Source organism: Vigna unguiculata, chromosome 3 (assembly GCF_004118075.2).
Source record: "Vigna unguiculata cultivar IT97K-499-35 chromosome 3, ASM411807v1, whole genome shotgun sequence".
Taxonomy (NCBI): domain Eukaryota; kingdom Viridiplantae; phylum Streptophyta; class Magnoliopsida; order Fabales; family Fabaceae; genus Vigna; species Vigna unguiculata.
Window position 1 is genome coordinate 49,357,146 of NC_040281.1, and position 27,780 is coordinate 49,384,925.

General features: G+C 30.6%; 4 protein-coding genes across 5 annotated transcripts; 2 read left to right on the forward strand and 2 right to left on the reverse strand.

Annotated features, from left to right (window-relative positions):
* Positions 1 to 6,220: 6,220 nt before the first annotated feature.
* On the forward strand, positions 6,221 to 9,328 carry LOC114175824 (vesicle-associated protein 1-2-like). Its single transcript, XM_028060641.1, has 8 exons — positions 6,221 to 6,471; positions 6,562 to 6,632; positions 6,857 to 6,938; positions 7,047 to 7,162; positions 7,254 to 7,418; positions 7,505 to 7,555; positions 8,130 to 8,207; positions 8,899 to 9,328. Exons 1-8 carry the CDS (start codon positions 6,420 to 6,422, stop codon positions 9,007 to 9,009), a joined length of 726 nt encoding a protein of 241 aa, XP_027916442.1. The 5' UTR covers positions 6,221 to 6,419; the 3' UTR covers positions 9,010 to 9,328.
* Positions 9,329 to 11,906: 2,578 nt separating this feature from the next.
* Positions 11,907 to 13,743, reverse strand: LOC114179777 (copper transport protein CCH). 2 transcript variants are annotated; one of them, XM_028066234.1, is made up of 3 exons: positions 13,133 to 13,743; positions 12,775 to 12,850; positions 11,907 to 12,212 (listed from the first exon to the last, which is right to left on the reverse strand). In XM_028066234.1, the coding sequence occupies exons 1-3, from the start codon at positions 13,226 to 13,228 to the stop codon at positions 12,049 to 12,051; spliced, it is 336 nt and encodes a 111-aa protein (XP_027922035.1). In that variant the 5' UTR covers positions 13,229 to 13,743; the 3' UTR covers positions 11,907 to 12,048. The 2 variants fall into 2 exon arrangements, with proteins under 2 accessions (XP_027922035.1, XP_027922034.1); XM_028066233.1 differs by having other exon boundaries at positions 12,775 to 12,856; positions 13,133 to 13,623.
* A 3,175-nt stretch (positions 13,744 to 16,918) lies between these two features.
* On the reverse strand, positions 16,919 to 19,995 carry LOC114179532 (leukocyte receptor cluster member 1). The gene is made up of 3 exons (XM_028065901.1): positions 18,111 to 19,995; positions 17,915 to 17,992; positions 16,919 to 16,983 (listed from the first exon to the last, which is right to left on the reverse strand). The coding sequence occupies exon 1, from the start codon at positions 19,877 to 19,879 to the stop codon at positions 19,205 to 19,207; it is 675 nt and encodes a 224-aa protein (XP_027921702.1). The 5' UTR covers positions 19,880 to 19,995; the 3' UTR covers positions 16,919 to 16,983; positions 17,915 to 17,992; positions 18,111 to 19,204.
* Positions 19,996 to 24,493: 4,498 nt separating this feature from the next.
* Positions 24,494 to 27,217, forward strand: LOC114178382. The gene has a single exon (XM_028064247.1). It carries the CDS (start codon positions 24,646 to 24,648, stop codon positions 26,938 to 26,940), a length of 2,295 nt encoding a protein of 764 aa, XP_027920048.1. The 5' UTR covers positions 24,494 to 24,645; the 3' UTR covers positions 26,941 to 27,217.
* Positions 27,218 to 27,780: the final 563 nt, after the last annotated feature.

The following is a 27,780-nucleotide window of genomic DNA, read 5'->3' on the forward strand; positions in this document are numbered from 1 at the left end:
CCCTCCATGAAACTTCAATACACCTTGCCACAAGTCAATATTCTATCATGGTGGTTGTTCAGAAATAATAATAAATACAAGTTTATTAGAAGAAAAAAAAATTGTTGATGTAAGACAAGGTTGATTGTATGAACTTAGGAAAAGAAAAGAAAAGGTAGTTTTTGTGGCGCATGATGAGCAACATAACGTTAAAGAGGAAAGAAAAAGTGGTTGATGATTGATATGTTTAGAGATAGAGTTGAGTGTGGTACATCATATAATGTTAAAAGAGTCGTTTTCATAATGTTTACAGAAAGCTAAAATAGTATCGTATGGAATGTCCTTTGGCTCATTGTCTAGTTCGCATCACACAGTTGCCAATGATATAAAAGTTATAAAAAAGTTTCTCTTCAATGTTTTTTTCTATGGTCGCTGCAATCTCACCTGTTTAATAGGTTGTGGCAGAATGGATCATACATGGTGTGTTCTAATCTATTTTGTGATTTCATATTTCTAGATTTCAATAGACATTGATGCAGTATTATTGACTGGTCAAATTCTTAGTTATGGATAAACTAAGTAAAAGGAAAAGAATAATATAGTTTTTCTTCTATACACATGTTCTATACAACCAATATATTGTGTATTTTTCTTCTAAACATCATTTAGAGATTGGACCTCTTTTGGATTTTCTTGACATGTTATATATATATATATATATATATATATATATATATATATATATATATAATAAAAAACATTCGAACCTAATTTTTTTAAGTTGTACATCTTGTTTTGTTTTGTCTTCTGTTTTCATTCTTACCTTGTCAAATTAACTTGTTTTGTCACTCTTACCTTCTATGTGATACGATTTATAAAATACACTAAATGAAACTACCTATGTAAATATGAAGTGAAAAGGATTCTATAAAATTTTAAAACAATATCTAAAACGCTTGTAAATATTTAACAAGCTAGTAACATATAATTCACGTTTTTTATGAAACATTTGCTACACTAACTGTGCTATGTATTCATCGACGAATCATACAAGGGATCGAAGGGGGCCATGGTCCCCCCAAAATTTTTTAAAAATTTTAAAATTATATATATATATATATATTCAACTTTTTGAAATTATATGTAGTGTATATTTATAATTTATATAAATTAAATTAGATATTTTTTATTTCTTTTATAAAACATAAAATTTAATGTTAATAAATAATAAAACATAAAATTAAATAAATAAATAATAAAATATTTATTAAAATATTTTTTATTTATTTTTATTATTTTTTTACTTTTCCACAAATTGTGTTTATCTCGTAGTCTTACATGTTTTCTTGTTCTTTCTAAAGAAAATATGGAAGACAGACACAAACTTATAATTTTGTTCTCTCATTTCTCATTTGTTCTATTTCATTATTAAAAATAAATCTCTCTTGTTTCAATTGATAATTAAATATTAATTTAATAGTTAGTATTAGTTTTTTAATCTAATGAGCCTTTTGTGTATTCATTTTGTATGAATATAAAAGAAAAAATAATGTAACATGTGTTTTTCCATAACCAGTTTTTAATTGCAACTTGATTATCAAATATTTTTCTTTTAATAATTACGTATCAATTTTTTATTAGATTATTTTTAAATATTAAACTTAAAAGAAAAATAGGTATATTGATGAAGAGATGATTAGTTTAAAATTTCAACCTATCATTTTATTGTTGATGCTCATAACAAACTGAATTTAAAAAAATTATCAACCATTCTTGAATAATGTCAATCCTTGGCAATAACTCTTTTTGTTTCTATGTTTAAATAGAAAGATCATCTTTTGCAATGAAAATTATAAAAAACAATATTGTAGGATAAAATGAAGGTTTAATTAGTCGGATGGTACCTACTTTCTTCAAACGTGTTACTTTGGTACTCACTTCTAAAAATGTGTCAATCTAGTTCCAACTGTTGAAAAAATGTCTTAATCATGTCCCTTTCAGACAAAAGTTACTAAAGCTGTTAACTTAATTCATGACTTTTACCACTAAAATTTAATCTAAATATCAATACTTAATTTTGTAAGTCATTTTAAATATCAATACCGTTAACGGTGTTAATAATTTTTTGCTAAAAAGGACCTAATTGAGGCTTCTTTTCAAAAGTTGGAACTCAATTGACTTCTTTTTAAAAGCGGGTACCAAAGTGACACATCTAAATAAAAGTGGGTACATACGACTAATTAAACCTAAAATAAAAGATAAAATTATTGACGATAATATGATTGTTTTCATTGAAAAAGGAATAACTGTAAATTTTAATTTAGATTCAATTATTAATGAATTAAAATTTTTTAAATGTATTATTTTGGTTCCCAAAATTCTCCATCAAGATCGTATTAAATTTTATTAAGTTAAGATTATTTTGTATAATGCGTTATATAAACTCCTTCATATTACATCTTATAGATGGCTTAATATTTTTCACTTCTTTCCCTCTTTATAATATATAAAAAATTATTGTAAATTTTGTTATATTCCAAAAAGGTAAAAACTCTCGCTCTAAATAACTCAATCACATTCGAACATATTATATTACTAACACATCCCTCGTATATTCAAAATGGGTGAGAAAAAGTTGTAGAATTTGCGAACAAAGAAGTTGATGGCATTATATTTGAGGTTAAATTTTGTAGGCACTATTCTTGGGGAAGACGTAGGGTGGTGCGGGCATTTATTGTTCTTACCATCAATGTCCAACAAACTAACATTGAATTAACTTTGCGATTCAAGAAAATTTATTTTTACTTTTTCCGAGTAATAAAGTGGTTTATGAGAAATGGGAAAGTTATGACTTGAGTAATGATTCATTATTACCGATAAATAACGAAGAAGATTAGAGGTTGATTAATTGTGGGTCCCACCTAATGGAATCGTCAGCTTCGTAAATTCCAAAAGGTTGCCGCAAGTGAAACCTTTCCAACCTTAGCTGTCAACTTATTAATATCTCAACACTCCAAATTTACTGCCAAACAGAAAACTTAAAAAAACGTGTCCGTCTTAAAATAATCATATTACTACAAAAATAACTAAAAAACGTGCACACATTCAAGCAATCGTATTATTACAAAAATAATTAAACAAGGGGTTAAGACTAGATTTTATAAAATATTTTCATCAGATTATGTTAATATAAAATAAAATTTTAATTAAAATGTGAATTTAAAAATTTTCACTAATTAATATATATTTAAGAATTAAATATACTTTTAGTTCTTAAAATTTAACACAAAACTATAATTAATCTATTTTTAAAAATTTGATCTATTTTTTATCGACATTAAAATGATTATATATTAAACTCTGTAAATAACTTAAATATTAGTTTTCAAACACATTTTTTTGATTAATATTGAAATAATAACATGTGAAATAATATAAATAATTTAAATAAGTGAATTTTTTATATAAGTTATTGATGAGAGAATTCCTAAATATTAAATTAAATAAAAGGATAAAAAAGAAAGGATAATACAATAAATACTTTAGCTAAGGCCTCCTTTCCTCTTAACTAAAACAATACAATACTATAGTTTTACCATGCATTTGAGATAAGTGTTTGATTGTATTTATTATGTTCACAACCATGTGGTTGGTTTAAATTCAATATTAACTTTTTCTAAGATAATAATAGACTATATATTATACACTGAATCGTAAGATTATAATCTAAGTTTTATAAAAAAATAAAACTTAAAATCATAAGTCATAAAAATGAATAATTACTTTTTTACCTATATTAACAATCAAGTAAAACATTAATGAAAATACGAGTCTTAAAAAACTTTTTTACTTAATTATCTTTTTCAGTTATATAAGAATTTGAAACGTTAATGTAAAAGTTTATAAAAAAAGTAATTAATATACGCAAGTGCAAGTTTTTTCTTTTATGCGAACTTGCGGACTAACTTGCGCAGACTGCGGACTTATGCGGGTCGAACTACTACGGACCTGCAGACTTCCTATCATGGTCCGTCCTGCATTTTTTTCGCGGACCTGCAGATCGGCTCGACATGTCAAACCTAATTGCCACTCCTAATTTAGATGATGGAAGATTTTGCAATTAATGAAGATAGTAAAATATATAATGGCATTAGTTGATATGTTATTATTGAAGAGTAGAAAGTAGTAAAATGTAGGATTTGTTATGATAAGGATTGGAAATGATAGAAGCATTTGTGAACACTGAAAAGTACAAAATGATGAGCATGAATACATGAATATAGAGAAAAAATGAGTATGATAAAGCGACTTTATTTCTCTTTTTTGACCACAACCTATTTAATATTTATCTATATATAGTTTCATTTTGAAAACTCTGCACTCTGCTGTTCATTCCTCACGTTTTTTTCAAACTACCACTTTTGGAAATTCAATTTATTACTTTCCATTTATTATTGACTGCTCAATTCAAAGTTTTGAATACGAATTGTCAAAATCATGCAAATTTACCTACATTTACGTCAAAATAAATAATTAGTGTATACCTAAAGAGAACGTCAAATATTTTCTAAAACATTAGGTATACGCACATATAATATTTAACACAAAAATAAAATTTCAATATTTCATTTGTCTTTTCTTAAAACATTAACACAACCATTACCAATAATCTTTATATATATATATATATATATATATATATATATATATATATATATATATACATATATATACATATACATATATATATATATATATATACATATATATATATATATATATATATATGTATATATATATATATATATATATATATATTAAAATTATATTTAACTTCTTAGTATACTTTTCTTTTTATTTTAAAAATCTGAATCAGACTGAATAAGTTATAAAATTTCAGACATAATTAGTTGAATAATTAGGAAACCAATAACAAGATAATCTAAAATGGGACAATTAAAAATATATAATAATATACTATTCTAAATTTTCATATAATAATCAATCTAAAATATTGATCAATTTTATTCTACATGCAAACTTGTTATTTTTAAAAAAATAATGACAAATATTAATTTGAAATTTCAATTTAAATATAATATATTTTATTTCAACTTGTATATGTATTTTGAATGTTAAGACACCCTAAATTTTATGTTTTATTTTAATTTTCAATATTATAAAATTTTGATATTATGTTTATGATATTCTTATGTACTCTAATAACTTTAATAATAGTGGTTCAATCACAATTGAAGTCCAATTTTAAAAACATGAGTTATTATTATTTATGATAAGAAAAGTATTAAAAATTAGATAGAAATAGACACATAATTGAAAAGTAACAACTAATGTTGCTTTTAAATTTTTAAAATGAACAAGTGATCAGGACCATGCTAATTACAGTAAGTAAAAGATATAATATAACATTATTTAAAAATAAATACTTCCCCTGGTAATAAAAACTTTAAAAACGGAAAAATTACTTCTGATTTATAAAATTAAGGTTAAATGTTATCTTTATTCCTTTATATTTTGTATTTTGGTCTTTTGACGTGTTAATACATTAAGTTTAACAACAGTCAACAACAACATTTTCTCATGTTGTTTTAACTCAAACATTGAATAAGTAAACTCTAACATGTAAGTTAACAGAGTTGACAACAGAGCAGAAAACTTTCATTCATAGTTTTATAGGAACATGGTAACTTTTAAGTATTTTATTTTTATATTGTCGTATGCTTATGTTCTTATTTTTTATCTTTGATTTTGTTAATGATTATTGGAGTATCAGATGCATGTGATACCACCATGATTGAGACTTCACCAAGAGTTGCCTCATTTCATTCACCAAAATCAAAGAAGAGAACACAAACCTTAAATAAAAAAATTGAATTTGGAGATTACAATGTAAGAAGCCAAACTACAAGGTTCTTAGGTAACAAAAAAATAAATGAGAATCACATCATCAATACAATATGTGGACAAGGTGTAGAAGCCAACAAACACAAATTAACATACAGGTAAGTTCTGAAAAACATGTGTCAACATTAAACCATGAAAAACACTAAAGTAAATATTTTAAAATACACAGAGTCGGAAATTACAACCTTTAAGGTAGGAAATAACATAAAAAGATGAAGAATGAAAAGTAATATTTAGCCTAAAATAGTTGGTGGCGCTGAAATTAGATTACAAGGTTTGGTAAACTTAACTATCAAGCTGCGTTTTTAATATGTTAATAAATATTTTGGTATTGGTTTGGTGATGTGAGTGTGGGTACTGAATTCCAAAAACTGTGTCTGTGTTTGAAGGCACTTTGATACGGCCACTTTCTCCGCCACAAAGAAAATAGAAAAGCGTTTCCCTGTGTGTGTGTGTGTGTGTGTGATCGGAATTTGAATTTCTCTGCGTCTGAACTCCGTCGATCCGTCTCCAACATGAGCAGTGGGGAACTCCTCAACATCGAACCTCTCGAACTCAAGTTCCCCTGTCAGTCTCCATTCAACTCCTTCTCTTTTTCTTCTCTTAGGGATTTCCTCACACTTCTCTCATTTCTTCTTTTTTTTCTTCTTGTTTTAGTTGAACTGAAGAAGCAGATCTCGTGTTCTCTTCAATTGTCTAATAAGACCGATGCCTATGTCGCCTTCAAGGTAACGCTCAATTTCGCTTTCGTTTTTTCTGATTAGTTTGGGGAGTGGTTCGATGGGGAATTTTGTTTTGCTTCTGTTGTGAGATCTGGCGGTTTTGATAGCGGCGGTGAAATTAACGAGGTTTTGCGTAATGTAGGATTTAAGCCGCACGTTTTTTGCAGTGTTTCTTTGATGACTGCGTGAAATTTGCGAGTTTATGTTTGAATTTTGGTTTCGATTTTCAGGTGAAAACAACCAATCCGAAGAAGTATTGTGTTCGTCCGAACACTGGAATTGTCTTGCCGCGATCTACATGTGATGTTATGGGTACTGATATGATTATTTTGAATGCGAATTGCTACTTTTTGTTTAGTTGTGCTCTATGGAATGGCTGAGTAATGAATTGGGATTTTTTTTTTGTTGTATAAATGGAAGTTACCATGCAAGCACAAAAAGAGGCTCCGCCTGATATGCAATGCAAGGATAAGTTTCTTCTTCAGAGCGTAAAAACTGTTGATGGTACCAGTCCGAAGGACATCACTCCGGAAATTGTATGTGTTGTGCTGGTTGCTTTTGCATTTTCATTTGACTTTTTTGTTATCTGGAATTACAAGATTTATTGTGCTGTTTGGGATTGGCTAGTTCAACAAGGAGGCGGGACATGTGGTTGAGGAGAGCAAATTGAGAGTGCTGTATGTTTCTCCTCCTCAACCACCATCTCCAGTACCAGAAGGTTCCGAGGAAGGATCCTCACCTAGAGGTTCTGTTTCGGAGAATGGAAATGCCAACGGTTCTGAGTTCACACAAGTGGGTTCTTGATTTATTCTGTTTTCTTTTTTCCCTAAATTTCCGTGAATATCAATTGAAATGCCTTTTCTTATTGTGTATTTCAGGTTGCGAGAGGATTTACTGAGCGACCTGAGGCTCAAGACAAATCGGCAGAGGTAAATCAGAAAGGCATTTCCTTTTTGTTTTTGTAAATATATGCAATTGAGTTATTAAGGAACGGCCTTATGATCTCACTTGGAGAATATAAATTGGATATTAATTTCGCCAAGGGTTGTCTTCAAGTGTTTGCAATGTCTGATTTTTCAATTGGAGGTTTTAACAATAACAGTAATTAAATAAAGGCTTTCAGAGATTTCTTGCTCTTACACAAACTCATTACTTTGGAAAGCCTTCTTTTCTTGCTCAACGCTATTCACAATTTTTATTGATATTAGACTTCCAAGCAAACCATATGATATGAAGGAGCATAGATATACATTACTCATGTTGATGCCGATTACTTGTTTAAAGATGGTTTTGAGAGACAAAACTTTCTTCAAGTGATGCATGTCTGATGTTTTATTCAGTCAAATTTTTACATTATATATATGCATTTTGAATCCATTACAGGGGGCATCCACTGTATTCAAACTCTTCTTTGTTCATGTGCTGTAAATTCAGCCCAGCTTGTAACTTCTAGAGTTGGTACTGTTAGACAACTTTATTTTGATTATAGATGGTTGTTTACAGGCTAGAGCTCTTATCTCAAGACTGACTGAAGAAAAGAATAATGCACTTGAACAAAATAGCAAGCTTCGCCAGGAACTGGTGAGAATTTACAATATTGGGGTAGATAATTAAATTTACTCATCTGTGTAATCTATATTTATTTTTCTTTTGATTATGGAGGACTTTAATCTTAAATGATGAGAATGATACTGCTTCTGATTCTGGCAGTTGCCTTTCATATGTTTTTTATAGTCTTGTCTCTGAAATATCATCATATATTCTAATTATTTCAAAACCCTGCTTGAACTAAAAGGTAACTGAAAACAGATGCTCTGTGTTCCAGCATTTGTGAGTTTTTGATTATTTGGTGCAAGGAAAAATGATAAACGCAGATTTCTGCATCAGCTAGTGAGTTTAGTTTTTTGAACATTTGTGATGGATATGATTGATGTTTGTGTTTCGTAACTTTACACATTAATTCCATGTATAAGATACTTTAACTTAGGTTGTTTCAAAAAGCTGTTTTCTCTCACCTATGTAATGATCTGCTAAGAATGCGACTCTTCCTATCAATTACTTTCCTACAATTTATGTTGGAACAACAGTCTTCCAGGATTTTAGCCAGAATTGTGACCGTGTGTTTCTTTTGTGGATAACTGAGTACGATTTCATTAGAGTTAAAGCAAGTACCTTTTTATGTGCCGTCACTGTTGTATTTGATATTATTTATATATTACTGTTAGCTTTGAAAGTAAGGAAAGACTTAATGCCATGATTCTACTGCTTGTAGGATCTACTGAAGCGGGAAGGCAACAAAAGTCGTGGTGGAGTATCATATGTCATTGTCGTATTAATTGGCTTACTTGGCATAATAATGGGGTATCTCTTGAAGAAGACCTAAGCATTTCTGTGCTTCGATTTGATCGTAGTTTCTTTGTTCCTGACTTTCAAGCAATTATGAGGAAAGTTAAAAATAGAGTAATTCTGCAGATGTTGATTTTCTTTTTATTTTTCCTGTTTCTTTCTTTTTTCTTTTTTTTTTTTGGGGGTGGATAACATTTTGGGAGTAGGAAACATTAGGGAAGTTGTGGGTCTGTGGTTAGTCTGATTGTGAACTGACTCATACTTTCGGTAACATGCATTCTTTTTGTAACTTACCTTTTGTGGTTCATCTAGTGACTAAATGATAATGTCAAGTTGTCAACGATAACCACGAATAACATCAATCTTCAAGGATTCATCGTGGTTTCATATCATTAGAATTGAAAAGGAACAGTAATGTTCTTAAAAACCATGTTCATCCTTAAGAGCACGTGTCAGCATGTAACTAGATTAGTCAACAGCTGAATGAGCATGTTTCAATCAATTAAGTATCTTTTTTGAGCATGTGTTATAATTGAGTACGATTCTTTTACACATAAATGGATCATAATAACACTTAAATCTCGTCTAGTCAAACTAATGTGCAAACAAAAAATGCACAACATGAAATTTATCCGACTAACTAAATGAATATATTTTAAACAATTATCACTATCAACCTCCATGCAACGACCAAATCCAACATTATAAAAAGACAACCACTTACGTATATTTTAGAGTTTATCGGTGTAGTGCTCACACCTATTACTTCAGACATCTGGTAGCCTCCAACAACAATGACCACAACAACAACAAATACAAACAATTAAGCTTTAACAATATCACTCCAACACAACAATACAAGAAAAGAAACCAAACAAACTAACTAGGCTTTGACAATGTCACCCCGAAGAAAACATCCCAATGAAAAAAGCAAAAATATAAACAATTTTACATGTTCACATTTTTATATTGTGTATGCCCAACGACTCTTAATTTGTGTGCTCAAGTCTTTGTAGTGCCTTAATGTCTTCTGGCATAATAACTTAGCCTCATAACCTTTGTGCAATGTACAATGGAATTTGATCACCTACACGGTCAAAAAGACCGGTACCCAATGATGTTGTCCCTTTAGTTTGAAGTTGCAACACCATTCTTGGAAAAATATTTTTTGAACAACTAAATTTTAATAAATTTTTTTTATAATCTAAAATGATATTTTCTAATTGATTTTTTATTTTTTTATATTTCAAAATCATTTAAAATATGTTTTTAATGTTGTGAGAAAATATCATTGTCCTTCTCAAAGGCAATGTGTTCTCAACGAAAGGGCAAAGTTATCATTCATGTAACGCCACACGTGTTTCTTCGTTTTTCTCAGCACATTTGAGTGGATCGAATTTGGTGATCTCTCAATGCCTCCAGTTATCTCTTCACTCTTTTTTCATACATGACTCATAACAAACAACAATAGTTCGTGTCTCCCCTTCCTCGTACTGTAAATAATATACGACCCAAAACAAATACAGGCTGGACCCATTAAATTATTATAACGAACAGTTTTTATGCTGTTTCATTTGTGTCCTCAAATTTAAATGTGTATGCTATCACTTTTTTTAGTGCAGAGTATTTCGGTGATTTACATGAAAAAGAAAATGGTCATTTTATTTATATATTAAGCCATGGTAATCATCTAAACACTCGAAAATCACGTTCATCCTTTAGATCACTTGTCAACATGTAACTAGGTTAGTCAAGCGGCGAATGAGCTGAAAAACTAAATTCATTTTACAGTTTGGGTTAACACAATACTTCTTTATTTGAGGTTTTACAACAAGAGATGTTTAGAAATTTTGATACTAATAAATCATCAACAAGTCTATATAAGAAATTAAGACATCCTTTTAGTCTAAAATTTTAAGTTAATGATTTTACGGTCTTTCTTTCTATATTATTTATCGTACCCATTTTTATCCGATATAAAATACTTACCATAAATTTCTAAAATTGTTTGTATTTGATTATATTACATTATTTTTAATCTAAAATTTTATGATAATCCTGCTCATATATTATTTATCTTACTTATTTTTATTTAATGTAAAACTTTCAACTCACTCTAAATTTTTAATCTTGTTGGTGTTTAAGTATATCAAATTTTAGTTATATGTGCAATAAAATAATTACTGGCAAATTTGATTCTGTTTTACTGAATCTAATTTGATATCAAGTTTTGAATTTGTACAACTCCTTAAGAAACACAAAGTTCATATGATTGTATCATGAACTCAATTTTTCCCTTTTATTGTTTCCGATATGATATTTTCTACTTTGGATAGTAACCAAACCTTATCCCTAATTACCGGCGGATTAAGATACTTTGCCACTAATAATTGTTTTATACTCATTTGGTACTATTCTTTACTGTCCTTCCTTTTTTTTTCTTTAAAAATATAAATTTCATTTTATCATTCAAGAGGATTGTCAAAGGGTAGTTATTAGGGTAAAAAACCTTATTTTCTTACCAACCCCAATCTTAGAAAGCTCAGCCAAAATTACTCCTCTTATTTTATTTTTTTAACACATCTGAGAAATTTCCCATAGGAAAAGCAGCAAGATTAGTGCTTATTAGACACTGGCAATTGTAAGAGACTACAAAATCCTTATCGAAGTTATTTAAAATTTTCTATTGGTTGTGTTCTTCTGAGCACATCATCATGAAAGGAAAAATAAGGATGTATTTAGTTCGATATTGGAGAATTGATTCCGGCATAAACAAGAATTAATTGATTCTTATTCGATGTGAATTTTTTATCTGTTAATTAATTTTAAAAACTGAACACGTTAGAAAATTAATTTAAATTAATTTTATGTTAATTTTGACACAAAATCAAACACACACTAAATTGAAGCATTTTAATTCTGCACAAAGTCATCTAAACTGGTGAATAAAATAAACGAATTAATTCATACCGGCATGAAGTTGCATAGATTTGAATTATCTGGCAGCATGTTGTGATTCATTACGAGTGAGCCTTATGATTTAATCATTTGTAGGTAGGGTTATGTTAGATTACTGTTAGTGAGAGTGAGCTAAAAACGTAGACAGGGACTTGGGTTCATCTTTCGCACTCAAAAGACTACTGCTTCTAATGCTTTCATCCTGCAAATTGCAATTTGCCATGAAATCTCCCTTTATAGTTACTTCTCTCTTCTGCAGATCCACAGTGTACTCTGTCAACCCTGCATGTAAATTGTAGTAATTTTGCAACATCATCCCAATTTCCTCACTAAAATAACACTCTAAATTTAATGGAAAATAATTTTTAACAATTAAATTTTGATTACTTTATCTTAGGATCTGAAATGATATTTTTTAAATGATTTTCTATTTTTTCATTTCTGTATATTTCAAAACCAATCAGAAAATGTTATATCAGTTTGTAAGATAAAGTTGTCAAAATTTAGTTATGAAAATATTATCCAAATTTAATATATAAAATAAATATGTTTCTTAAAAAAATTAACTAAAGTATTTGATAAAGAAAATATTGAATGCTTCAAAGTGTTTTAGATTTGTAGGAAAAATGATAAAGCTTTTTTTTTTTTTTTCTCAATGACTGATTCCAATATACTACCACCAAATTAAATGGTTTGACCATAGTTATATCTGTATTAAAAATATGGTTTGGATAGCTTCTTTGAATAGGTTTGGCAGAACAAAAAAGAAAAGTTAGGTTTTAAGCCAATTATGATGACAATTTAAAATTTGTCCAGAGAAGACAAAACAGAGTCTGAAACCTACCAGTCATTCTTGAGACAACTCTGAAAACTCTCCCTCTGCATCCATTGCACCTCATATTTGCTGCTATCACTACAACCTGAAACTGTTCATCAACCATTACAAAATATAGCACTGAACTTGGCATCTCTACGATCATCTATTTTTTTATATTACAATAACTTAATTGGAACACTTCAAACCATTTTCTTTGTTAAGTATTTATGATCAAGTTGATGGTTTGTTTCTTCTCACCATCATTTTTTCTATCTACAAAACTTTGATTAAGAGATTTGAGTTTAGAGTTGTTGGGATCAATAGGGTAATGATGAAATTACAAGAGAGAGATATTAAGATTTAAATTGAAAATTTGAAAACCTACCGGAGGGAGGGTCAAGTTCTCCATGTGCAAAAGGGAACGATTATGATTTGTAGTAGCCTTCATGCAAAGCTCTGACTCTGTGTTGTTAATGGCCATTTGATTATCAAAATCTCTTGTTTTTATGGAGTCAACATCTTCGTTTTCCTTTCTTCACGAGCTTCTGGTTTTAAAGTTGCCCACACACTAAGATTTGGAAACTAAACCTTCTATTAATTTAAGTCATGTTTGGACAAATAACTATAGTTTGAATAATTCAATGGTTCTATGCACAAAGCAAACCCTTTTTCAAGCATTTGATTTGACACTAGAGATTGGCTGTCACCTTCCAACCACCAAATTTAACTAGCTGACCTTTTGGCTTCATGCTGCTCTCACTCTTTTTTAACTGATAAAACTGTTTAATTATGGTTTTTTTAATTAATGTTGTCAAACTTTATTTGAGATTAATCTGGTTTAATTGAGAAATCAGATTATAGAAACTTTATTATATTTTGGATTATGGGCTTCTAAGTCGATTATAGAAAGTTTATCCTTTGACATAAAAGAAAAAAAAAACAAGAAGAAATTGTGACAGCTTGCCAAACTATATAATCCCTTTTTATTATGGAGGTGAGCATCATAGGCTAATCTACGAACTTAAATGATCTACTCAACAAATCAAATGTCTAACTTAAAAAGGAAAACCAAAATATTGAAATATTCATACTACCAGTTTAACAAGAGGAAATAATACTCTAGATATAAACTACATAAATTATTTTCATATTGCTATTCCATTACAATTTCCTTTTTATAAGTTTGGTAATTTTCATTATAGTATAGAATAATAATAATTTTCTCACCGGCACCGTTAATCCTTAAACCATTATCGTTATTAATTTTCGGTAATGGAGTTTATTTCTACTTGTGTTAATCCAAAATGAGTTCACGGGCCATAACAGAGTTGGACTGGATATCCCTTTCAAAGCAACAAGGGTGTCTCTTCCTGCACCTTCATAATTTTTTTCCTTTTTTTTTGAGTTATACCATTCAAAGTCATTTTTTAACTTTCAAAGTTTCAAATTGTATAATTCAAAATTACAAATGACTTTCGAAAAACCATTTTAATTCTATAATAAAAAATTACCTTTTTAGAAAAAAATACTTCCAGATTATATAATCTAATCTAAAAGCCATTTTTTACTTCTGGATTACAAAATCCAGAAAGGATAAAACGAGAGAAATTATAGGAGTACAGGAACAAAGTTATTAGGGTGCAGGAAGAAACTGAGCTCAGCATTAGATTCAGCTAGAACTTGCTTAAGAAACTCCAAATACTAAATAAACTATTTCATTAAGTGTCTCATAGGTGCAGGAAAACTTTATGTTGGCCATGTAAAATTTTCCTTTCATCACAAGACTGGATTGGAAAGACTTTAAACTAGGTACAAAAGGCTAGAGTGATTTTGCCAAACATTCAAATAAATCTCACTGGGTCAATCAATATTCTGGATAGGAAGGACTTTAAACTATGTACATCCTTCATATTACTCCACTGTCTGCAACACAAAATATTGCCAAATTGCCAAATTTTAATGTAATAAAACTTCAAGTTTGTTGATAAACAAAAAATCCATATTTTTTAAACTCGCTTATAGTTAACCACGAGTAAGCAAAGCATAATTATAAACTTTTAAAACGAATAATTATTAGCATAAAAAATATCAGGAATTTAAATTGGTCTGCTTGAACAGTGTCCCCGTTCTCAACAGCTTTTCACTCTATTAAAAACCGGTTGTGTATACATCAATAACCAAAATGTTTTTACAAACCAGTTCAGAAAACCAATCTGGCGTTTTGAAAACCCAAACTGGTTTGAAAATCGATTCCAAAAACTGAACTGGTTTAAAATCAGGGTTCAAAACTCGAACCAGTTCTGAATTGGTTTCAAGAACCGAACCGGTTTGGAAACTGATTCCAAACTTAAAATTGGTATTAGGACTTGTTTCAAAAACCAAAAGCGAAGGCAATATAAAAATTTTGTTTCTTTATTCATCAGTAGACAAGAGAAAGCTGTAAATATGACTAACCTTCTATATGATCAAGTGTTCAAGATCAATAAGCATCACTAGCAGAGGAAACGGTCTTGTTGCCAAAAGAGTCAAGAATCTTAGGCATACATTGCACCATAAAATTCAAACTATTACATCCTCTCTCTTTTTTAAGAGAAATAATCACTAAAAGCTCAAAATCCAAACCATACATACATATATTTATATATATATATATATATATATATATATATATATATATATATATATATATATATATATATATATATATATATATATATTTGCATATTTAATTAATCTTTTCTACAATAGAAATAAAACTCTAATTCAATGTTTTTGGCATTCATTGATTCTTGTTTAACCATGTAGTATAATTGTTTACCCGTTCTCTTCTGCTTGGGTTGATGGCGGTATGATTTTCAGTGCCAAAGCCTCGTTGCTGTAGAATTCTGAAGGATGCTGCCAAGGTGTCATTGCAGCAAAAATTCTGCATCTGATTGGCAGTTTCTAGCTTACATAACAACCCTGGTCTGCAGTTCTATACAAGTATCATAAAATTGAACCCAAGCATGAAGAAAAACAAGTTAATAAACCCGAGAATAAAAGAAAACAAGAATACAAGGTCCAAATAACTAAATACAAAATAATCCTAATTCAAAGTCTCAAAAAGAAGAGCATTCTACATTTTCAGTCATCATCTAGGTAACACACAAGATGCAGGATAAGCAAAGTCTTGTGAGGGAATGGTGTCCACAAAATTAAGAAAACAATGTTACTTATAATCAGTCATATTTGAGTAAGCATGGTACAACAATGTAGTATAAAAAAAATATTGTTACCTTTTTCAAATCACTCGAGCTCCTCAAAATCCTCTTTTTCATTTGAGGAAAATAGTGAGGGTGTGACAACATAAAACTCTTTCCTGTGTGACAACAAAAATCGATCACCTTCTTTTGTATCTTCCGGCTGTTGTTAATGAAATGAACCATCAAACCCATAAAACTCAATTTTGAGATGAAGTCCAAGTCTAAGTGGTGAGGCAAACTCTATGAGAGTGACAATAAAGAAAGTTCCTCAACTTCCCTTTTCACAATTCAAAAGTTTAAAAAAATGACGTGCCAAGATAGTATGTGAGATGGCAATAAGAAAGGGTGCTAACAATGCTAAGAGATTCCTCAAAAGGTTCAAGATCCACAATTCAAAAGGAAAGTTCCATTGCGACAAACATTTTGATCAGTTCGTTTTGGCATAAGTAGTCAATTTTGGCAAAGAAATGAGAAGAAATGATTGGTGGTAGATGAATCCAACTTTTTCTTCTGGTTCACGTCATTGTCTGGATACCCCTGCATCTGCGCAAATGAGTTACCACAGCAATTGTTCCACTCACAAATTTAATCCAACTACCACTACGACAACATTTATCTTGCTTGTTAATGTTAGGCTCTGACAATTCATTGAAGTGATCTCATACATCGAGATCAAATGTTACGCACTTCAAAGCGAGGTGGTAGCAAATGTTGTTTTTCAGAGTCCAAAATGTCATCTTGCCTATCCATCTAATTGTCCTGTATTTGAAAAAAAATATTTTAATATATATTATACAAGCTATTAATCATACACTACATTGATCCTAATGTTTATAAAATCTATAAAATTGAGAGACAACTAAGCCCATACCAAAATATAGAGAGGGAAAGGGTAAAAACTAGATAAAAGAGTATGACAGGTTTTTACATTTTTTCGAAGAGAACAGGTTGGATATATCAATTAAATCGATCAAATGTCTTCTTGTATCCATACCTGATCAGGTGATTAAAATATTCAATCAGTATACATCAACTCAGAAGCTTCATAATGCCTTCTATTTTCTTCTTCATTAAGTCAAAGGTTAATAAAATGAGGTAACAAAGTTAGTGCAGTTATTAAATATATAAACACTTTTAAAGTAGGCGCGCCAAAATAGTAAGACATTGCTCAAAAGAACTTGTTCGAAATTTTATGGATTCAATGCATATGCTTAAAACAATTACATTTACGTTCACTTCTCAGCATACACTAATATACTTCAGCTTCCTTCATTTCTCAATAACTCCCTTTAATTCCTTCACAGCAACTCTCAAAACAACGCAACAGTCTTCTTGCTTTGCATCCCCTAAACAAAATAGTATTGCAAACAAAGATGTCGTTGCTGAAATCGCTCACACTTCATTAGTAAATGCTAATATTCCCTCAAAACTTTAAAGGTCATTCTATTCTCATTAAGTGATAAATCATATGCAACCCTTTGTTCTCAATCATAAGGTCCCCGTTCCTTTTTATATCCTAACAAGCTTTAATTCCTACTTCCTCCTTGAATATTTAGTTCAACTTGATAAATTTACAATCTTGATAAATTATCCACTAGCGCAGTAAAATGTTTTTCTTAGACACTCAATAATGCAAAAAGGATATTAGTATTAATTTCCTTCCACACAATGTTTACAGATTAAAAAAACTCCAAAATTTAAGTAGCAGCAACAGTAATAACTTCACTATAGTAGAAACTGTAATAAAACATGATAGCGCTTATTTACAGTAGCAGTATTACTTATAAAAGTAGTTTGTTGTAGTAACTTAAATATTCCTAGCACAGCTAGTCACTAGGAAGAAATTGCCTTCTTGTCAAGCTTGAAGTAAATCATAGACAGGATACACAGCAACATTTTTGTTTAAGAGAAAGTCAAGGACAAACCTGAAGTATTTCACCTAAAGCATCTGAAGGCATCAGTCTTGGTCTAAAGTAATTGAGATAACATTGTCCAGTGCTGAACTGAAACAAGATAAAGCCACCAAAGAACCAGTAGCAAGTCAGTTGAATATTGCCAGAAGTTGCTGGGAAGTCACAAGATAGGCTGTGAAAGCTGCCAGATGGTTGCCAGAAAATTCACCGGGAAAGACATGGGTAATTTGAAAACAACACCGATAGCTTGCTGGATTTCTTTTTTCTGGCAGCAGTGAACTACAGCAACAGTGACTTAATGCACCAGATAACACGGTGGACAATGGAACCCAGAGATCTGACAGCAGAGGTTAAATAAAATATAAAACTGCAGAAAACTTAGGGAAGTAAGGTTATCAAACTCAAAATTCTAAACTCATGCAGCTTTTGTAGATTCAACCCATAGATTCCACTTGTAAACTTAAGAGTTTACTTAATATAGAAAAGTCTATTGTTAACGTATGCCATATATAATACAATATTTTCACATTAACAAAGTTTGATAGCTCATCAGTGCTAAATAAGATTAAACAGTATAGATGACTAAATTATTTATAAAATCATAAAAAGGCTCCTAATGTGAACAATTAAAAATGGAGTTCATTTCTTCAACTTATCGGAGTCATAATAAAACATTGTCATTGTGTGAGATAAGAATCCAATAAAATTACATTTAATTTTAATTTCAAACTCGTTAACTAGCTTCTTGACTGGAGAGTTTGAGTTCACTACGAGTTTCATAAGTTTCCTCGATTTTACTCGAAAAAGAGTCTGATAGTGAATTAACTTGTTTTTGTCTATCTAGAGATTTTGACAACTTTGGGAGCAAGTGGTCAGAATTTTTGTTTAAGAATGCAGGAAAGCAGGGTGAAGATGCCATTGGAAGCAAGTAGACATGCTCCATCAAATTCTTTTTCATGAACTCATTAGGAAACTAAAAGATGCAAAAGCATTGAACTTGCAGATTGAGAAACAAACCAGAATCTGTAAAAGTGTCTTCTCACATTCTGAAGAATTATCTTCACCATCTCCATAAATACAATTGAAAATTGAAAATTGAAATGAAAATCATAGATGCATAGACAGACTGTCAGCAAATAGTCATTTTCCATTAACTTTTTTCCCAACAAAAGAAGTGTAGATATTTATAAACTCATGAAAAAAACAAACCACTTTGATTAACTATACTTTAAATAACAATAAACTTCAGATGTCGTATGATAATGAAGAGGAACTCTTCAAGGAAAACACAGAATGTTATGTTCATCTGGAGACCCTCCTCCTACTGCCAGAAACATCTCTCTGACTCTGCATCTTCTCGTGTCTCAAAGCCCTCTCCCGGTCCTTCTCTCTTCTCTCCCTTTTCAGTCTCTCTTCCCTCAGCTCCTCCATCGTCTTCCTCTTCTTCTCACCCTTATTCTCCCTCCTATCGCCGTCACCGCTTTCATCCTTCACTACATTATCACTAGGTTTCCTAATATACCACGGTAATTGAACTCCCTTCCCGGCAAGCCCGTAACCAAGCCTATACTTCTCATCCTCCGGGCCCACAACAACGTCGGGTTTGGGACCTCTCTCCTCCTTTTTCTTCTTCTTCGCCGGTGGACCCTCTTTCTGAGGCTCCTGAATTGGGTCGAAAATCTTGATCCCTTCGAAAAGGTTGATGTGGCCAGCGTCGGTAGAAGGCTCGGGCTCAAGTTCGGGTTTGGGTTCGGGTTCGGGTTCGGGTCCGGGAAGGGGAAGCTTCGGTGCCAAACCTTTAGCGGTGCGGAGACGCTCAAGACGGAACTCGGCGTCGCGCTTCCGAGCCTCCTCGCGCTTGAGCTGTTCCTCTTTGGCGGCTTGTTCCTCGTCGCGACGAACCTTCTCTCTGTTCTCGTAATTGTAGACGTTCCAACGCTTCTGAGGGAGAATATTCAGACCTCCGTGACCTCCCATTTTCGATTGCTGGGCGAAAGAGAAAGGAATTTGAGTTTTTCTGAAGAAAATTGGGATTTTCTGTTCACTAGAAACCCTAAGTCTGACGGAGAATTTTAGACCGCTGTCTATTTACCAATTTTTCATGTTTTATAAATTACAATGTTAAACATACGAGTTTTAATTGTGTTTCCCGCAGTTATTTTTTATTTTATTTCTACAAATTTAAAATTATTATTTTTAATCTTTATCAAATGGAAAATTATACCAGGACTCATATCTTTAATTCTCATATTTTATTACAGGGTTAAGTGGGTTAAGTATGTTTTTAGTTCCTCAACTTTAATCCAATCTTGTTAATTTTTATTTTAGATTTCAAATGCATTTCTCAATAAATATTGAGCCGAAAATGTGTCAAAAGGCGTGAACAACTCCAATATTAACATGAAACACATTTCACATGTTGAAAAAAGTCAATGTAATTGGGTTAAAAGGACTATATTCATTCATTTGTAAAGTTTATGACCAAAATTTATCAAAATTTTGACCAGGGATGAATTTCAATTTTTGGCTAAAGTTCATGAACTAAAAACATAATTAATCATTTATTATATATCCTGATTTAAGGTGGATCATTGATTAATGTATTACTTTTTTTCTTTAAATGAACCAATAACTCATACTTAAATTACGTCAAGAAGTATGAGTAAAGAATGAAAGTCAAAAGATGGAAGTCATAATATCATTCTCCTTATCAAATATATAAATTTTGGTTTTAATTATTGGAAGAAAAAAAATAACCTTTTCAAAACTTGAAATGATTAATGTAGATATTTAATATAATACATAATTATTTTAAGTTTATAATTTTGTATTACTTTAACTTTTGAATTATTTTTATTATATTTATTTTTACAAATACATATTAGTATATTTATTTAATATATTTACCATATCATTACACATTGTTTGTTTGGAACGATGTTATTATTACCATTTATTTGTGATGGAGAATGATACTATGACTCCCATTTTTTAAAATGATTAATGTAGATATTTAATATATTAGATAATTATTTTAAGTTTATAATTTGTATTACTTTAACTTTTTAATTATTTTTATTTTTACAAATACATATTAGTATATTTATTTAATATATTTATCATATCATTACACAATGTTTGTTTGTAGCGATGTTACTATTACCACTTACTTGTGAAGATGGAATACAATACATGCACGTGTTCTCCTCATTTGATAAACGACATAATAAGAGTGTGGATTTGCAATATATCAAGATTATCTCATCCTTCCTACCAAACGAAGATTTGAGGGTTTTTCCATTTTACCATTATAACCATTGCACATGATTGATATTTTGTATTCATGTACGTGTTCCTTCTTCTGGTTTCAACTGCTGCTTTTGCTTCTTGTGCTGCCAAGATTCCTAAACCAAGCTATGTGCACCACTACATTGAAGATGTATACACCAGTCTGTGTGAAGATGTGAAATAAGGTGATGAGTAAGTGAGTGCACCAGTTCCATAACCGGTGTTGTGTGTGCACCAATTACACAATTGGTACGGTGTTGTGTGAGTGTGTGACACCGGTTACGTAATTGATGTTTATGTTGTGAGATGTTATGTAACCGGTGTTGTGTGTATGTTGCTAGTATATGTGTAATAATATCTATTTATATATATATATATATATATATATATAATTAATAATAATTAAATATATATGTATATATATATATATAATTAAATAATAAATAATATATATCGTAATTAAATATAACAATAAATAATAATAATAAAAATTATTAATAATAATATTAATTATTAATGATAATTTAAAAAAATACTAATTATTATAAAAGTAATAATAATAATTTATTATCATTTATCTTTTTATTAATTTTTTATTAAAATTTATTAAATAATATTTTTTAAAATATAATATTTTAACTAATTATTTTATATATTTATACCATAAGGGTATTTTAGTAATCTCCAAATTCTATCTATTAAAGTTTTTTTAATATATCACATCACTCAAATTATGCACTTATTTCCATAAAAAATTTGTCTTTAAATTCACTTACTTTACCATCTAAATTTATTTAAAAAAAATATACATCCATCAATTCCAATTCACACAAATTCAAATTCATTCACACTCCATCTCAGATCCAATCGTAAAAAAAAAAAAAAAAACCTTAATATTTAATGAACGACATAGAATAATATATAATTTATATCATCACAACATTTAATGATAAATAAGTTATAAGGTGTTACTAAAAAGTTAATGCGCATGAATATTTTGTTAACAAAATTTAGTGTGGTGAGTCTCATGTAAGTACAGGACCATTCACATAATGTTTTAGACACTTCATAGACAAAATTAGGTTTAAATACGAATTTAATTTCATTCTTTTGAATTTATTTAATGTGATTTTTTTCAATTTTTATTTTATTTATTTAATGTGATTCTTTTTATGGTCAGTAAAGTTTAATTTTTTGTTCATTTTATCAATTTTTTTTTTTAATTGAGTCATGTTGTTTATATAGTTAACAACACGTAAATAACCACATCATGTGCCAAATCACTTTTTTTTAATGTTTCAAATTCTTTAATTTAAAAAAAAAAATGTTTATGGGTTAAGTTAGCATAGTGTGTCATAGGACAAGAGTAATATCACGTGATACTAACAAGGTCATGTGTGAGTAAGAGTACCATGTGTTAGTGTCATATTTTAATGTTTTATATTCAATTTGGTTCTTATATTTATTATTTTGATTTAATTTATTTTATTTTTTTAAATATTGTTTCTCTCCAAATTTTTTACTTTTATATAAATGTTATTATTATATGAAATTCTCTTTAAAACTCAATATATTTAACTTTTTTTATATGTCAATTAACTTTATTATTATTATTTAGGCTTAATTAGTTCTGATTTATTGGTTTGGTTCATTTTACTTCTCTTATTTTTTTTTTTTTTAATTTAGTCCTCAATTTCTTTTAAATGTTCAAATGAGTATTTTTTGTTAAGTTGACGTTATTGTCAATTGTTCATCGATTTAGAGTGTCATGTATTAGTGTTATTGCCAGTTGTTTTCGATCTAGTTTCTCTATTTAAAATTTTAATTCAAATTTCGTTCTCCTAATTTTTAATACATTTCAATTTTGTCATTTTCAATTTGAAACCAAGTTAGTATTTGTTTAATTATAACTTATATATACATATTAAAATATTTTTTTTGTAATTTATGCATCAAATCACTCTACCTAAACACTTAAATTATTTTACTTTTTACATCTTTCCACTTGAAAATTTTTACACTTTTAAATTTTGTACACTTGATCTTCTCTATTATTTTTTCATTACCATTATTCTTCGGATACTAATATATTTATAGACTTTTAATTTTATGGGTAAATATTATCTATAGTTAAAGACTATATTTTTTATTAAGAATTAATATTTTATTTAATTAGATTTATTACAATTGACTCTTAAGTCTCTCTACTATTTATAATCACCATATAGTATGTGAATAAACACAACAAACACTAAAGCTCATATAAGAGTGTTTTGTATTATTCTCTATATTATCTTTTAAGACATCAGTGTTCATAAGGTTCAAAGATTATTCGCTGCACTTTATTAATCTGACGAGTTGTTGTATCTTGGAAGAGAAGTGCACATGATTTTGTTTTGACATGTGTAATAGGAGCGTTTTCTCTCTAAAAACTACACTATATGTCTCAACCAAGATATTTTTGTTTCTTTCCTTATTTATTTTTATCTATTGTTATAAAGAAAAATTCTTGAATCTGATTAATATTCTTTAATTTATATATATCTTGATATTATTATTTCTTTAATAATAATTATTATATTATTCGTATTTTTATTATTATCAATATTGTTTATTTATTCATTTTGTAACATGTGTATTGTCGATTTTGTGTGTTAGTGAAGTAATAAGATTAGTTATCAAATTAAAATGTTATGATTTTAAAATATAATTAAATATAAAATAAGAAAAGTTATTATATATACCCAATATGAAAATCTTTTTTATTGAAATAGACGTCGTTGATTCAAAAGAAGAAAGAGTTGTCTAGTTTGAAGAATCTCCATCCAAGAAGCTTGACCAAAAGAAACTAACCTACACATGACACCTATCATTACATAACTTTTTCCTTCGTATCCGGTTCCTATTGCTACCCTAATGTGCATTATTTTGAGATGAACAAATATCATTGCTCCATATCTACCCCTGAGACACCCAGAAAAAAAACAAGGGGTGAGTTGAGTGATAGACACTATAATAATTGTTTAATAACATCATCATACAAGAAAGACTCATTGTTGCAGCAGACAAGTTGGAAAAGGAAACCAAAAATATAACCTCCAATAAGATGATTTTGCCGCCATCAATGAACGCCCTAGAATATTTCTCAATTACCTAAGCATTTGCGTCAACTAATTTGATGACTTTTAGCCACCTAACTTGGTTGCAGTAATTGTACCTATTACTGGAGATCGCTTTCAGAGTATTTTATATCCACAAATTTTATAACTAGTATTTCAAAATATAAACACCAACTAACAAATTTCATTAAAATGCTCAAATTTTGTCTCTTAGTAATCCAGATTGTGTGGAGAAGAGCAAAGCACTGTTGTAACCTAGAAACAACCTTAGATACAAAGCATATAACATAACTCTGCAGTAAACAGAAGCATCATCGTATCACCCCTGAAAGATAGATGGGAATAACCGGTTGTGACAGCAATGGATCCATGGATGCCACCAAGTTCAGCAGACCGATGCCATGGATTGGCATATACATAGCAGCAGCATCTCTTGCCTGTCTCGTAGCAGCGGGTGCAGATCTCATACTCGGAATTCGAGGCCGCAAATTTTGGTTTCCTTGCAAATTCTTCTGCTTAAACGCCACTTCCTTGGCGATAATAGCTGTAGCAGTGAAGTTATCGGTGGATCTCAACACCCCTATGCCACACCGTCATGATCAGCTATCAAAACTCAGCAGCAGCGCCTTGATCTGCACGATAATGGCCAATTCCATGCCGACTCTAGGGATCACCGAGAACAAAGACACCATGATGAACCTCATGGCCATGGCCATCCTTGTGGTTACCATGATTGTGAACATCTGCATCCAGTTTGTCACCGGTGTTATCTATGTGTTCTGGGTGGAACATGCTGTCGTCCTGCTCCTCATGGTGATTTTGTTGATGACCATGACCTCTATAGCGGTGAGTATTCCAAAGATTAAGCACTATTTCGAGCTGAAACTTAAGATGAACCAAGACGCACTTCTGCAGTGCTCAAAAGGGTATGCGGAGGAGAGGAACCAAATAGTGAACGAACTCAGAGATCAGCTGATGAAAATTTGGATGATGACCCACACAAGCAGCCCTCAATTTGTTCTTGGAAGGTCAGTGTCTTGTACTGCTTCTGGTGCCTTTTGTCTTCTGAGTACCCTGACATTAGCAGAGGCCATTCTTCGATCTTACTTGATGCCGTGGTCGTTTGATTTTTGCTCCGGTGACTCTGACTACAAGTGGTCCACCATCTTAGTTCTCATAGCTCAGGTTGCGGCAGTGGTGGTGGGTACTATTGCTCCTGCTTTTAGATGGTTCGTGGCCATAACCTACAAGTGCCCAAATGTGAGGAAAAAGACCCGCAAGAGAAGGTTCCAAGTTGAAGGGTACTGGACTACCAAGCTAATCAAAATTAAAGAAAGCCCTCTTGGCTTTCGAATTCGTAACAGGCAGTACAGAAAGCTGTGTCATGATGTAAAAACTCTTGTAATGCGTTTCTGTATCAAACTTCAGGTGGCGATTGTGCTAATGAGTAAAGCCACCGAGTACGTTTCAGTAATCCTCATGTGCTGGATCTTCACATGTGGTGAACAGTACAAGAAGTTGAGAACCAAACTTGTTTCTACTGTCTCGAGCGTTAGCTCGGGAACAGAAGCAAGGTCTGCTCCGAAGCTGGATCTTAGACGTTTTGTTCTGCATCTTGAAGGCGAGGAAGAGTTAGTTGAGGTGATGCTGAAACAGAATCGTGATGCCACTATTCACTGGGTTCAAGTAGGAGAAAAAAAGCAGCCAAAACTTCTCATTGAGTTATTAGAGAAGAAATGTTCTTTCTTGCAGGGATTCAAGGGAGTGGGAGCATTTGACAGTGACGAAGTTCCTTCTTTGCATTGTACACAAGCAGCGTATAGTTGGTCACTTCCTCTGGTGACACTAGCTAGCATTGCAGTGGCACTGCCAAACATCAATAGGGATTCAGTAAAAAAATTGATAAGCACTCTAAATGAAGCACTCCCCTTTGTCAAGTACATAGAAAATAACCTGGACAGAGAAGGAGAATTGTCTAAACTCAGTTCTGCAGCAGAAATTGTTTGGCTTGGAGTTGATCTGTATGACAAGTGGCTTGATGTGGATCTTTGTGAGCTCTCACTTCAAGATAAGAGACCCAAAGAGACACTTGAACAACTAGCCGATGCTGCAAAAGCCAGGTATGAGAAATTTAAAGTCAAATATAAGCACATATGCATGAAGATAAGCCCTTCGTTATGGCCCTACCAAATATCTGCATCTCACACTATGTACAGAATATGCAAAACTGCTCTCTTAAATCAAGAGCTATTAAGAGATAATACAAGTGAGAGGGTCTTTGAAGGACTTACAGCGATGATTTCTGATATAGTGGGTGCATGTCTCAGCAACTTACCTTTCGTTATATCCAACAAGTGTTTGAATAGCACGATTGAAGAGAGAGAGGACACTGTGAGAAATTCAGTTTACATTCTTGGCAAGACCAAGAAGATTATAGAAATGATAGAAAAGAGAGCATTTTCCCATGTCAATTTCTGCCAAGGGACCTACATCGAAGATTGGCGTTTAACGCAGAAGCAAAAAAGTTTTTATCACATTTTTCCATCTTCACTGGAGAATGACATTTCACTGGAGAGCGATTCTCCTACAGATTCTCCTGCTTCAGATGATCTTTGCCTAAATATTGACTAAAAGCCAGAGGCTCTGGTGAATTACATGACTGCTGGAAAAGCTTTTAGATTTGTATAAAGTTTATGTAAAGTAGGAGAGTTTAGGTGTAACAGAAACATTATGAGAAGGGCACAGAAAATCACTAGTTTCTATGGAGTGCCATTCATATGTGTTGAGCATATATCTTCCATCATGTACAGAACACGTAAATTTGGCGTAACATAAGCACATATGCATTGCATCATGTTGAAATGAACGAAAAAATTTCATGAACATGGTTAATCAATCACCATATAAACATTTCATCTTGCAGACTGTGGTTACAATTTGTTTACCATTCAAAACTGGCCAATATATACTAACTAATTAGGGTTATCTGGCTATTGCCAATACTAACTAATTAGGGTTATCTGGCTATTACAAGCGTGTCGTTAACGGATATGGTAAAATTGCAGCTCCTCTGACGTCTCATTGAAAATCATCCTGTTAAATTGTAGCAGTTCGAATACCTTACTTTGATATTGTTTTTCCGTAATCATCCCTTCTTCACATTGTTGTCGACAATGTAATTCTGAGGGCCTAAATGGCTGTTTTTAATATATATTACACATTTTTGAAGAAAAAGTCAGTCTGATTCAGAAGTTTGACCTTTCAGAATATAAACATTATTTGCTTATGTAGACTCATAGAAACCACCGTAAAGACAGGTTTTATCACGTTTGTGTGTATACATTCTTTAAATATGTGTGATATTATATTAGTATAAAATAATGATATTATAATGTTATTAAGTTAATAAATAAAATAAAATTATATTTATTAAAAATAAAGTAAAATACATCAGAAAAAAATGAGAGAATA

Coding starts and splice junctions, on each gene's coding strand:
- LOC114175824 (XM_028060641.1), top strand. CDS start 6,420: ATGAGCAGTGGGGAACTCCTCAACATCGAACCTCTCGAACTCAAGTTC. Junction 7,419..7,504: donor ACGGTTCTGAGTTCACACAA/GTGGGTTCTTGA, acceptor TGTGTATTTCAG/GTTGCGAGAGGATTTACTGA. Junction 8,208..8,898: donor GCAAGCTTCGCCAGGAACTG/GTGAGAATTTAC, acceptor TACTGCTTGTAG/GATCTACTGAAGCGGGAAGG.
- LOC114178382 (XM_028064247.1), top strand. CDS start 24,646: ATGGGAATAACCGGTTGTGACAGCAATGGATCCATGGATGCCACCAAG.
- LOC114179532 (XM_028065901.1), bottom strand. CDS start 19,879: ATGGGAGGTCACGGAGGTCTGAATATTCTCCCTCAGAAGCGTTGGAAC.
- LOC114179777 (XM_028066233.1), bottom strand. CDS start 13,228: ATGGCCATTAACAACACAGAGTCAGAGCTTTGCATGAAGGCTACTACA. Junction 12,857..13,132: donor AGAACTTGACCCTCCCTCCG/GTAGGTTTTCAA, acceptor GTTGATGAACAG/TTTCAGGTTGTAGTGATAGC. Junction 12,213..12,774: donor AGTTGTCTCAAGAATGACTG/GTAGGTTTCAGA, acceptor ATTTACATGCAG/GGTTGACAGAGTACACTGTG.